This window comes from Cryptotermes secundus, unplaced genomic scaffold, assembly GCF_002891405.2.
Source record: "Cryptotermes secundus unplaced genomic scaffold, Csec_1.0 scaffold585, whole genome shotgun sequence".
Lineage (NCBI taxonomy): Eukaryota > Metazoa > Arthropoda > Insecta > Blattodea > Kalotermitidae > Cryptotermes > Cryptotermes secundus.
Window position 1 is genome coordinate 646644 of NW_019738966.1, and position 13755 is coordinate 660398.

General features: G+C 38.8%; 1 protein-coding gene across 1 annotated transcript in view; it reads left to right on the forward strand.

Moving 5' to 3' along the window:
• Positions 1-13446, forward strand: part of LOC111871495 (X-ray repair cross-complementing protein 6) — a 33523-nt gene extending 20077 nt beyond the window's left edge. The window contains exons 7-12 of the mRNA XM_023864655.2: positions 548-625; positions 5223-5358; positions 6384-6575; positions 10259-10459; positions 12692-12900; positions 13035-13446. Of these exons, the coding sequence (XP_023720423.1) occupies positions 548-625; positions 5223-5358; positions 6384-6575; positions 10259-10459; positions 12692-12900; positions 13035-13163 (945 nt within the window). The 3' untranslated portion in view covers positions 13164-13446. The remainder of the gene's footprint in view (positions 1-547; positions 626-5222; positions 5359-6383; positions 6576-10258; positions 10460-12691; positions 12901-13034) is intronic.
• Positions 13447-13755: the final 309 nt, after the last annotated feature.

Here is a 13755-nt window from a genome sequence, read left to right on the forward strand (position 1 = left end):
ACAATAGGTTAGCCATAACAATCTTTCAGTCATAGTCATCCTACCATTTGATGGTATATAGCTCATACAGCTGAAGTAAAAGTAAAAAAAAAAAGTAAAGGTATCCCTGTAACAGGCTGTGGAGGCCCATAGGATTGTGAGATGTTGAGGTTCCTACATTTTGTAGACAATCAGCTCATAGATGGCGGCAAGGTTTTCAGCCTTATGCGCTGGCCGCCCTTTACCCCCAAGAATATTCCTGGTACTCATTTCTGTTAGAGGCTGAGTCAACCTCAGGCCCATAGTGCGGCTGGAAGGATTAGGTCAATTGAAAAAATCCAATGACCTCATCGGGACTGGGTGAATAGCCCGCTGTGCACACTAGATAGGAGGTTGGTTGGGGCCCATAACTGTTCTAGTTGCTGCCAGGAATTGAATCCCAATTTCTTGGTCATCCAGTTTGTAGCCTAGTCACTATACTAACTGAGCTATTTTGAAGTACTTACTGTTGTCATACTGATGTTTTTCTTTGTAGCTAAGGCTTAAAAATGTTTTTTCTTTGTTGCAGGACACTGGTGAAGTGATGTTGCCTTCAGAATTAAACAAATACCAGGAGTTTGGTTTTAAGAAAATTATATTCAAACCTGTAAGTACATTATAAAATGAGGTTAGTTGAAATTTATTTGAAAGGAATATACAGATCATATGTACTAGTCCCAGAACAGTTTGGCTTTAGGAAAGGAATTTCCATTGAAAATGCAGCCTTTAAGTTAACACATGAAATAATGCATGTTGGTGGAATATTCTGTGACTTGACAAAGGCTTTTGACTCTGTAAATCATCTACCTAACAGAAAACAAAAGATTGAACTAAAATCATCAAATTCAATCCAAAGTACCTACTCAAACTGAATGATAAAACATGGAGTTCCCCATGGGTTAATTCTGGGCCCTTTGCTTTTCATAATTTGTATAAATGACTTCATCAGTACATATAATATTTGCAGATGACACTAGTGTTATAATTTCTGGCAAAAATTTAGATCATTTCTGCATGTTATCAAGCAAAGTTCTTTCGCAAATGAGTAAATGGTTTTCTGCAAACAAGCTGTCCCTGAACCTAGAAAAAACAAATGTAATAAAATTTATAACAAGACACTCACCACAGTATCAATTAAACGTAGGATATAATGATAAATATATAGAAGAGGGAGTAAACACAAAATTCCTTGGTTTGCAAATTCATAGTCATGTAAACTGGAAAAACCATATCAATCTGTTGATTCCAAAGCTAAGTAGAGCATGTTATGCAGTTAGATTCATGTTACATATTAGTAACATTGACACTGTCAAATCAATCAATTTTGCTTACTTTCACTCTTTAATGAAGTATGGAATAATTTTCTGGGGTAATTCATCTGACAGTAAAAAGGTATTTACATTGCAAAAGAAAATTATTAGAAACATAATGGGTGTCAAATCCCGTAATTCCTGTAAAGATCTTTTCAAGAGACTGCAGATCTTAACTTTTCCTTGTGAGAAATGATAAAACAATTCCATCCAGTGTGACTGTTGAAGCTTTTACTACTTCACTTCTTAGCACCCTAACATGTTTTGGTCCCTGTAGACCATCATCGGAGGGAACATCAATACTTTTAGAAACTACTATTACATTGGGTGTTTTGATTTTTAAAATACATAAATATACAATATTTGTAATATACAGTTTATACAAAATCCAAATTTCTTACAACTGCAGCAACTGTCCTTGATGCATTAAAGTTTCTTAGAAACTTTTTGTTATTTAAGTTAAAGTTCTTTAACCGAATAGGTTCATGTCCCTTGTCCTTTTGTTTTTCTTGATGGGGTCAAACATGCGCCTCCAGTCTTTCTTGGGAAGGTAGTTCATGTTGTCGTCCTATGTTTGTTCATAGTGTGCTGTGTTGTTTTTAAAAAAAAAACTTTAATGCATCAAGGACAGTTGCTGTAGTTGTAAGAAATTTGGATTTTGTATAAACTGTATATTACATATATTGTATATTTATGTATTTTAAAAATCAAAGCACCCAATGTAAAAGTAGTTTCTAAAAGTATTGATGTTCCCTCCGATGATGGTCTATAGCAAGGGTCTCCAAACTTTTCGAAACGCGGGCCACATTAGGTAATTCAGCACTTTCAACGGGCCAGATAAAATGAGAAATTAATAACTCTAGGTATATGAATTTTATTGAAAGCACAGAATTTCATAAACTAAATAGAAAGTACGTGACAATAAATTAACATATATTAATGACAACATACAGTAGCAGCAAATGCTCATATTTTCATCACAAATTATAATAAAACAATGTGAATGATGGAACTCTTTTTGCATTCTTAAAATCTGATTAAATTGAGGTGATGATGATCTGTTACAATTACACTACACCACTGCAAGGAGTCTTGTGTAACAAACTGCTCGCGCTACCTACATTGCCACGAAGTGACACTGCCGATTGAGGCCGAACAAGTACAAAGAAATACCGCGCAGTATAGGGTCCAGAATTAGTAAAATTGTGAATAATATTAATATTAACAAAATATGGAATATCAGTATATTTTAAATACAATCTTAATTAATGAATTTGAAATCTATGCACAAGTTTTTTTTTTACCAGTACTCATTGGCGCATTTCTGCACAGTTCTTTCGTGGGCCGGATAAAATCACATCGCGGGCCGCATGTGGCCCGCTGGCTGTAGTTTGGAGACCCTTGGTCTATAGGGACCAAAACATGTTAGGGTGCTAAGAAGTGACATAGTAAAAGTTTCAACAGTCACACTGGATGGAATTGTTTTATCATTTGTAATATTGTTAGTGTGACGGACCAGAATGAAACAAATCAAGAATTTTCCTTGTGAATATATGCACGATACTAGGTACATATCCAACGACTTTTGGCACTTCAATGTATATTCATTAATAAACTTCATTACAAATAACGAAGAACATTTTCAGACGAATGCGGATGTACACAGTGTTACCACAAGACACAGATACTGTCTTCATGAACAATTGTTAACCTCTAATGCTTTCAGAAAAACACATATTATGCTGGGATCAAAACTTTTTAATAACCTGCCATCTGATCTCAAAGGTCTTATGAATGAAAAGGCACGATTTAAAATAACACTGAAACGATACTTACATTCTACTCTGTTGATGAATACCTAGCGTCTAGAAAATAACTTATGTATCTTTAAGTAGCCTTGTATGTAGTCACTGTGTATTCTTGGTTTCTCTTGTATGAGAACTCCATTGGGACTGTACATATGTTTTGTATTTATATGACATATTCCACATCCTGCAGTCATTTTGACTAACTTTGGATCCATGGAGTGCAATGTAATGTAGTTGCTATAATGTTCTCCATGGCTGTGGATGCATGGAAGTTGAAAATTGTCCAGTTTCACTTGGTAAAGATGACAGGATAGCAAGAGCTGATGATTTTATATATGCTACTCTGTCCAAAAAGTATCTGACCTTGGGCCGGGAAAAAAAGTTCTGTATCTGGATGGTTACAATACCTAATCCCCTTCAAAGTAGGCCCCTGGTGACTCCACACACTTAGCCCAGCGGTCCTTCCATCGCTGGAAGCAATTCTGGAAGGCTTCTTTTGGAATGGCATGCAGCTGCGCCGTCGCATTCTGTATGATGTCCTCGCGGCTGTCAAAACAGCAGCCTTTTAGCGGTGTCTTCAATCTTGGAAACAGCCAGAAATCACAAGGAGCCATGTCAGGAGAGTAGGGAGCCTGGTGAACCTGCGGAATGCTGTGCTTGGCCAGGAAACCCTGGATCAGGTGTGATGAATGAGCTGGGGCTTTGTCATGATTCAGCTGCCAGTTGCGTGCATCCCACAGCTCTGGTCTCTCGCGCCGAATTGCATCGCGAAGATGGAGGAGGACTTCTTGGTAGTACTCCTTATTGACAGTCTGGCCTAGTGGTGCGTACTCATGATGCATAACACCCCGGTAATCGAAAAAAACAGTCAGTATCACCTTCACATTGCTCCGAACCTGTCGTGCTGTTTTGGGTCTCGGGGATGTTGGATGCTTCCATTGTGATGCCTGGACCTTGGTTTCCGGGTCATATCCATACACCCACGACTCGTCACCGGTGATCACAGTCTTCAGGAACTCAGGATCCCTGTTGGCGCACTCCAGCATGTCCTGCGCGACCTCAAGGCGGAGTTGTTGCTGGTTTGGCGAAAGCAGCTTGGGCACAAATTTTGCCGCCACTCTTTGCATGCCCAAATCCTCAGTTAAAATTGTGTTTACAGAACCTCTGCTGATCCCACCCTCATCAGCAACTTCATGGATGGCCAAACGATGGTCCTCCGTGATCAGTGTCCGCACTTTTTCAATGACATCAGCATTTTGGCTCGTTGACGGTCTCCTGGAATGCTGCTCACTGTCCGCTGACATAACGACCATGTTTAAAGCGGTTGAACCACTCTTTAATTTGAGTGACCCCATTGCATCATCGCTGAAAACCTGCTGAATTTTGTGAATGGTTTCCGCTTGGGTATCCCCACGTTTCTGACAAAACTTAATGCAGTATCGCTGCTCCAAGCGTTCTGTCATCTTGAGCGAAACGAGAATGCGACAAACATGTGTTACAGCACTTCGCTATATGGCAGCCACAGATGCATCCGGCAGTGTTGCGAGTCAGCAAAAAAATCATGCATGGGCATGAGAGTCCCTTCTACCACTACGCTCCATTGTTCCACCCCTTTGGATATTACTTACAGTGGAAAAAAATAAAGTCGGATACTTTTTGGACATACGGTATATACACGTACATGTCCATCTTTCATGTTAGATGGAAACATATAACCCTCTGAAGTTCATATATTTTGACATATATATACTGGGGTTAATTTGTTTAAACTGTTGGGGATAGTCCATCATTGGCCTGGAATGTGATTTCTCAGATATTTTAGACAGCCTGAATGATAACCCATGCAAATGGATGTGTGACAGACATTCAGGATCAGTTTTAATTAATGTTTATAATTTAAAATTATCAGGATTGTCAGAAAAATGACTGAGAATATATACCATGAGTTCTTCCCAGAATTTGTTTGCTGTTTCTATGCTGATGTAAAATTAAAATTGGTTGTGTATGAGGTTGTTTGTGGTTATGTTTATCCATTAAGAATGTGTCATTTCACATTAATGTCTTGTGATGTAATTTGTTTATTCAGGCTGAAGTTAAAAATCTATATAAGTTAACTGAACCAGGCCTGAAGCTCTTAGGGTTCAAACCTGAATCCAAGATCAAAGTCCATCACCACTTAAAGCCATCGTCCTTTATATATCCAGAAGAAGGACTTATTAAAGGTAAGCTGAAGAAGTGAAGACAAGTGAATTAGAGTGATAAGAGAAGAGTTCTTTGATATACGTGAGATATTTTTCAGTATGTTTTCCATTTCAGGCACTCAACATTGAACCCTTGTCATCTGTGGAAAGTGATAATACAATAGGATGTTTGTCAGATTAAACCTGTTCAAGGATTGTTTGAGGCAAAAAAGTAGAGGCCATTGAGATTAGTCCACATAGAGAGTGAGGCTGCATCTCATTGCTGCACCAGTCTATGGATGCCTTCAACAAGGAATTCCCAGGTCTGCTGCTGGAATTACTGCACAGCTGTGGCCTTGACATCTTTGTCCAACCTGAGTTTAGAGGCCACTGATACTGGCCTTCAAGCATCCTGACATTACCAACATCATAAAGTGTTACTGTGGAACCTTCATGGCCGCATCAAGCGAAAGCATCCCCGCAAGCAAGCTCATTAGGTGTGTCATCCGTTCCCATGGTGCCTGCGCTGTCCACTTGAAGGTTTTGGGCCATCCACCATGCAGCCAGGTCCTGTCAGTGGATGACTTCCATGTATTCCACCACTTTAAGGAAGCATGAAGGGGCCATAGACTTGGGCTGGATGAGGAAGACTGGGTCGTGATGGTGCAGTGTTCTGGCAGCACCCTAGGGAATTATTTGGCGAGGGGATCCTGGTATGTCAGTGTGACATCTGGTTCAGTGCCAAGGGACACTGTTTAATGGCCTCTACTCCTTTTCCCACAATAGTTCCAGAACTGGATTTATATGAACTGTCTGTATGCATACAAGTGAATGGTGGTGCAATTTGTGTTTTCCCCCAAATTTTGAATAAATTTATCAGCTTTTATCTAACCATCCCATTGTTTGTTTTCTCTCTACCGTTGTCCCCTTTGCCTACCATTTAATAACATTTAGAAGATTTCATACTCTTATCTGTCCTTTATCACCATTCCTTGTTCAGTGCAATGGTAGTGAAATTGTTACTTTTGAAAGTATTCAGAATGCCTAGCCTGTGTTTCTGTCCACAGGCAGCCGCAAGCTGTTTGCAGCACTCCTTGATCGCTGCATTGCAAGGAAGGTGGTACCCATTTGCTGCTTTACACCCCGCACAAATGCTGCTCCGAGTGTTGTAGCGCTTATTCCACAGGAGGAACGGTTGGATGATTCAAACATACAGATACTTTCACCTGGTTTCCATGTTGTTTACCTCCCTTACTCTGGTAAGCAGTTGGCCTATATGCTCTTTGTTATCTTCCACAGTAAAATATATGCAGTAAGCTTTCAGTTTTATGATATGGAAATGTCCAGAATTCTCTTGCACCGAGAAAAAATTTCAAAAAACATCTGTGTGTGGAGTTACGTCAAATATGTGCTCACCCACCATGTGTTACGTCGTCCAGCTGCCGTTAGCAGTGCTGTCATCCATCCATCATGTGGGGCCTTTGCAGTTGTGGTGATCCATGACTGCAGTAGAGGCTAGTTGAGTTTGTGGTTGTGTTACAGCATATCTGAAATTAACCTGTAAATCCACTTGTCATCTAAGAAAACTCCCATGCAAGAACTAAAGTGGAAACTTATCATCTTTACTTTGAAACAAAATATAAATATAGTATAAGAGACTTGAGAAGGATGAAAAGCATGTAAAAATTGGGTTTCTCATGCAGTTGGCCAGTTAATGCAACTGGCACGTGCTATTCCCCATACATGCCAGATGACAAGGAGTTTGCTGTGCATAGAAGTAATGCATATGTCTAAACCTTCTTCAAGGAATGGAGGTAGTATGAAATGTATGCAGTAACATCTGCCTATAACTTAATTCCCTTATGTAAGAGATCCAAATTTTTTTTTTTGGGGGGGGGGAGACTTTTTAGGAAACCTCGCTGATGAATATCAGATTTACAAAATAGTCTTTTGTTGTAAATGCAGATACAAGGTAATTACACTGAAAGTGTGTTATTACATCTACAACCTAGAATGAAAAGTCTGCCATAATGAACATTATTTTGTGTGTAATCAGTTTAATGTTATTTCTCATAAAGAAAGTTGCCACACTGATTATGTAACTTTCCTTTACATTTTTTCTTTAAAGTGCCATCTCTTGGTTCATTACTACTAGTGAATATTTGATGCCTTGGAAACAGGCAGTACATGAGAATGAGTGTTATTATTATTGACAGTACAGTAAACCCTTGTCTTAATGGTTTAATAAGGGGGACAGGGTGTCAGTTATCATCAGTGTCCTTTATAAGTGACTGGAGGGGTATTCATGGAAGTACACCATAGGCTACCTAGCCAGTACACACAGTAACATAGAAGCACAGTGTGATTACATAAAGGTTTTTATATTGGGGTTCTTTTTTATTTTAAATAGTTTTTGACTACAAAAGTGCTTCAACATCTCTAAGAATTCACCACTGTACACAGCCAGAATTTGTCCATTATATTTGGGTATGTATGTTTTTTGTGAAAGTGTTTAAGGAAAATAAGTGAGTATAATAATCTGTAGAGGTTTCTGTTCCAGGTGACATGATCTTGCCAACATTTCAATCAATGTACAAGTGATCAAGGACAGGGGTTGAAAGATGTTTGAAAATCTGGTATAACCAGACAAATATTCTGATTGCCAGAAGAATGTGGATCAGTATTTTCTGTTACCTTGCTTGGGCTGTCACCTCCGTTCAGTGTGACAGATGAATTTTCTTATGTTGTAATGTTTGTTCTTACACCTGCAGGTCATAATGCATTTTAATTATGTTTTTTGTGTGTGAAAATTAGGCATTATTTAAAATTTTATTGACAGTAAAATCTCAGTCAGAATTATTGGGTTTTTGGACATTTTCTATCATCCGGTATTCTAGAAAGTAGAAAACACGACATTTCGGAAACTGGACCTGTTTTCCTCCTCAAGGGGGGGGGGAGACACCTACTCAGTTGGGTCCTTTACAAAGAACTAACCTTGTTCATTGGATGATGGGAAAAGTAAAAAACCCAGCAATTCTGAGTGTTGTACTCCATCTTCAGAACCCTGTAGAATCTAAAATTTCCGTATTAATATTGATGTTTATTGTCTAAAGATAAGGGTGCATAAATTATGTGAGTTCCTGTGGTACCATGAACAATGGGCAGTGTCATTAAATAAACCACATGAGGACTAATGGGAGATGATAATCAGCTGAATTGTGTTTTATAAGGTGGCAAAGTAGGCCTTATTCTTCCATAAGAGAAATGAAAAAATAATGACACCTACAAATGACATTCAGTAGTTCTCATATAATATTAAAGAAGAAACTCCAAAGTTCTCAGGAAAATATTCGGACGTAAGAAAGATTAAGTGATATTGGTAAATGAATGATTATACCATGACATTACATAGTCCATTGTGAGGTTATGGCTGGCTAAATGGATTAGTGTGGCAACAGATATGCATGTTACAGTAGAAGAACTGTTGAAAGCAGGGTTTTGTGTGCAGTCCATGCTGAGGCTATATAGTGAGCATGAATAAGACTGCCAGTCATGAGCCTCAATAGGCTTGGTTCCAAGATGACCTGGTTGGTGGTAAACTGCCAACAATAAAGTAATACTCTCTCTTACTTTAGTATATCTTACCCATCATGTCCCTGGGGAATGTGAATACAGGGACCTGGCCCTCCAGGTTGGGGGATTCTCGAATCAGAGTAAAATATGGTGATGAGTCCCTCAGGACTTGGATGCAAGAATGACTGTGCTGGCAAGTCCAGCAGTAGTTGTATATGACAGACTTGTCCTCTTAACAGAGAGGGTGCCCCAACTCTACAAACACACACCTGTATGACTAACAAAAATCTTGGCTTGGTGGGGCTTGACACCAAAGACAGACTGGCCGTCAGACTGTCAGTCATAACGTAATTTATCTTTGACTAGTTAGTTGAGACAGGGAATTGTGTGATGGTAGCCAGCTGGCAATGCTGTAAGCACAAGAGCAGAGGAATCTCCACTGCTGGGAACTGAAACAGAGCAATGCTTAGCAAAGACATAACAGACTGAGACTTAGCATGTGCTGTAGTGATTTGTAGAATGTGTAGATCTGTGAAGCAGTTACAGTTACCTGTAGTTATGAGTTATAAGAAACCCAGGAAATCCAGTTACTGGTCCAAACACCATGTCTAGTCACTAAGTCGCAACAGTACAATGAGGAACTTGTGATTTATGCAAGTCAACTGATGATTAGGATTGAGAGAGAGAGAGACACACACTGCAGGGATTTGGGATGGATAAAACTGGTTTAAGATTTGGTTCCGTTGCAGTCTTTGGTATTAGCAATGTTGACCCTTTGGGTTCTGCTACCACAGTATTATATAGCTTAGGAAGAAACTGCAGTGAGAGAATTCTGAAAATTGTTGGTCTGTAAAATCATTGCTGCTCTTCTTTTAGAGGTTATGGATGATGTATATCCATACTATTTGGAATATATTTCTCAAGATATAAAATGCCTATAAGATGTAAATGTTTGTGATGATGGTATATTAATACAATTATTGACATTTTGGACAATATCCATCATTCTGTTATTATTTAAAAACTAGGCTTTTACCCGAGGACAGAAGCAAAGTCCAGTTTTAATTTTTTTATAAAAGCAGGATGATGGATAATGTCTGAAAAACCAATAATTATGTATACAATTCATGTTTTCATTACATTCATTAATGTTCTGAAATCAGTGTGTGGTAAGCTGAAGGGTTAAACTGTGACAGAATTCATGAAGTAGCAACACATTGAAAGATTGCCTAAAAAACCTGGAAATCTCTTATATGCAAATCTGTAACAGGCTTTCAAGATATTACACTCGGAAAATAATTGATGGTGGTGTGGTGGAGATTATGGTGAATAATATTAATATTGATTGTTTTTATATTTATTCATACAGATGATATTCGGACTTTGAATACTGAATCTACAGTAAAAGCAGATGCAGAGCAAATCGCAAAAGCCAAGGCAGTGGTAAAGAAACTTCGTTTTCCATACACACCATACAACTTCGATAACCCAAAATTACAGACTCATTGGCGAAACATTGAGGCTTTGGCCCTGGACTATAATGAACGAATAGAAGTTAAAGATGTTACAGGTATTTTTTTTGTATTGATTTAGCTGTTATTTCATAGGGAAGAAATGTAGCTTTATCTGTGTGTCTGTTCTCTAAAGTATCTGCGAGACTGTTTAAATTGTGACCATGAAATGTCTGTACTGTCTTTTGGATATCCTCTCCCTGGGCTTCTACATTAATGTAGAGCCCTGATAACCTGAGCTGTGTTAGGGGGGCATAATTTTGTGGTAGGTTCAACCAAGCTGGAGGGGTTGAAGGGTAGTGAGATGAGAGCCTAACAAAAGGTAGAAGTAGCCCTGGCGCTCCAGATTGGCATGATGCTAACAACTTCACCTCAGAAATTGACATATATTATGAAATCTAACAGTGGATGCCAGAAAACAACTATGGAAATGTATGTGGACAGTGAGTTAGATGTAGAAGATAATTTCATTCATTCATCTGTAATCTGTCAAGACGACAGGTCCACAGTCTCTTCCAAAACAGTTCCCCCACTTAATGCGATCTAGAGCTTTCTCCTTCAAATGAGAATATCCTCTTCTGTCCCCAAGGTCATCCAGCATCTTCTTGTGTCTTCTTCCTCGTCTTCTGGTCACTTCTATCCGCCCCTCTGTCTTTCCTTCAATAACTTCTTTTAGAAGGCAATTACTGCGTAAGGTATGAGCAATCCAATTAGCCTTCCGTTTTCTTATTTCGTGTAGGATATTCCTCTGCTCACCGACTCAAAATAACACTTCTCCATTTCTCACATAATCGGTCCAACTGATCTCTATCCTTCTCCAAGACCACATTTTGAAGCTTTCCAGGTGTTTCTGATCTACTGCCCTAAGTGTCCAAGTTTCAGCCCCATACAAAGCCATGCTCCAAATGTAGCATTTCACTAGTTTCTTTCTCAAATTTAAGTCCAATTTGCTGGTAAAAAGATTCTTCTTGCTAAATGCAGCTTTTGCCATGGCAATCCTAGATTTAGTTTCACAAGTACACCTTCCATCATCTGTTAACAAGCTACCCAAAAATTAAAACATTTCACATTCTCCAGTTGTTTTTGGTGTATTTTTATTGTGACTGGGGTTGGTTGTCTCAAAATTTTCATTACTTTTGTTTTTTCCACATTCATTTCCATGCCATAGCACCTTCCAATTTCGATTAGTCTATCAATCATACCCTGTAACACAGTTTCTTCCTTAGCCATTAACACAAGGTCATCTGCATATTTCACAGTTTGAATAATTTGCCCTCCTAATTTGAAGTCTCCAAGCCCATCCAGAGCTTCCTTGGTAAGGCATTTGCTGTACAAGTTGAACAGAATTGGTGATAAACATCATCCTTGTCAAACTCCTCTTCCAATCTTGTCTCCCCTCTGTCCAGTCGCGCTCTAACTTTCTGATCCATGTACAATTTACCAATCTTCTTTCATGCCAATCGATACCTGTTTCCTTTAGGATCTGCATTAATTTATTCCAGTTTACACAGTCAGATGCCTTCTGCCAGTCTATAAAGCAAGCGCACAGTTCTTCATCTATCTACAAAGTTCGTTCTGGTATACTCATCATCCCAATTGCATCCCTTGCTCCTTTTCCTCTTCTAAATCCAAACCGATCTTCTCCAAGTATATCCTCTATTTTCCTTTCAATTCTTCTTTTAAGTACTTTGCTATTATCTTTGCTGTATGTGCCACAAGGCTTATTGTGCGATGGTCACTGCGTTTTGTAGCTTTTGTCTTTTTCTTTAAGGCAATCATTGTCACTTCTGTAAAGTCCTTGGGCCACTCCCCAGTTTCATATATGGTGTTTATTAGTTTTGTCAGTGTCTTCAAACCACCTTCTCCCAGTAACTTAAGCACATATCCAGGTACATCATCCTCTCCTGTAGCCTTTCCATTCCTCATGTCCTTGATAGCTTTTTTCACCTCACTTTGTAAAATATATGGTCCTCTCTCATCTGTATCTACTTCTTATGGTAACAAAAATGGAGGTGGAGCAAAAGCAGATTATGAGGGAAGAATGGGCAAGGTTCACAAAAGATGTCATTTTTAGAGGGCTGTGGAGCAAGAGGGGAAGCGTGTATCCTTTTGTAATTCTGGTAGATTGTGTTTACACATTTGTTCCTGGTAGGAATTGTAATTATCTTTTCTTTTATTTTTGCTGTTTTGTTCAGCTGCTTATTTGTTCCAATTGTATTCGTACTTGCCTTGTGTGTATCATTCCTACTGATTATAAAATGAGCAAAGGCGCATTTACCTTTTGGTGTTAGTTCCAGACCATGAATATATGGCAAGCAAGCTAGAGTCATTGGCTCAGGAGTTTCTAGACTCTGTCTATGTTGGTGGTTATGTGCCTGGCGGGAAATCAAACGCCTCTGGTGCTAGGAAGAGGGTCGCAGATCCAGCCGCTGATAAGCCAAAGAAAGCTGTAAAAACTGAAGCTGTGGGGGATATGAGAGATATTGCGACCAATGGGAAGGTGAGGCACATTGCATCCACCCACAAAGTTGGCAAGGCTTCTCATATAACAAAATGTTATCAGGATATAATTCCAGCAAACTTATTATAGTCAGCACTGATAATTACAGACTTTATTTATATTTATTGTTTTAGGTGGAGAAGCTAAAGGTGAATGACTTAAAAGCTTACCTGCAGGAACAAGGTATCGAAGTGAACAGGATGAAGAAGGCTGAGCTTGTCACCAAAGTATACCAACACCTTGGGATAGATGAGCCCAGTTAGCTACTGGACTGTTTGCTTACTTATCAGTTATAGAAGAGTGAAAACCTTTGTTAATCTGCAAGTGAATTCTTTATTGTAGTACAGCTAATTATATTTGTTTACACCAAATAAAACATAGAAAGTATCTGGTGGCTGATTATTGAACAGACAGTTCCATTGCATGATTTCTTGATGATCCTTGATTTTGTAAATGATTTTGAATCATAGTAACCTATGTGTGGTCATATGCATGAATGTTTCCTGGAATCAGGCCTCTAATAAGATGCTGTTATTAAGTACCATATTTTATTGCATAATTCATGCATGCATTTTTTGTGCTGTGAAAAAGAAATCCCAGTATATTTCACACATTGCATCCGCATGTGTGAAAGATGACATCAGAGAACAGTTAATCACAATTGGCCAAAAGGACATTGAGCAGGAAGTGATTGTATCATGCCCTGTTTCTGTAGCATCCCCCTATGAATGCTAAAACAGTCATGTCATTAGCTGTGTGAGGAAGGAATATACTATCAGAAAGCTTTTGGCCACATTTTCTTCCATAGAAGTTGCTAGCGATAAATGGTAAAGGTAAAAAGAGGTAAAGTTCTCC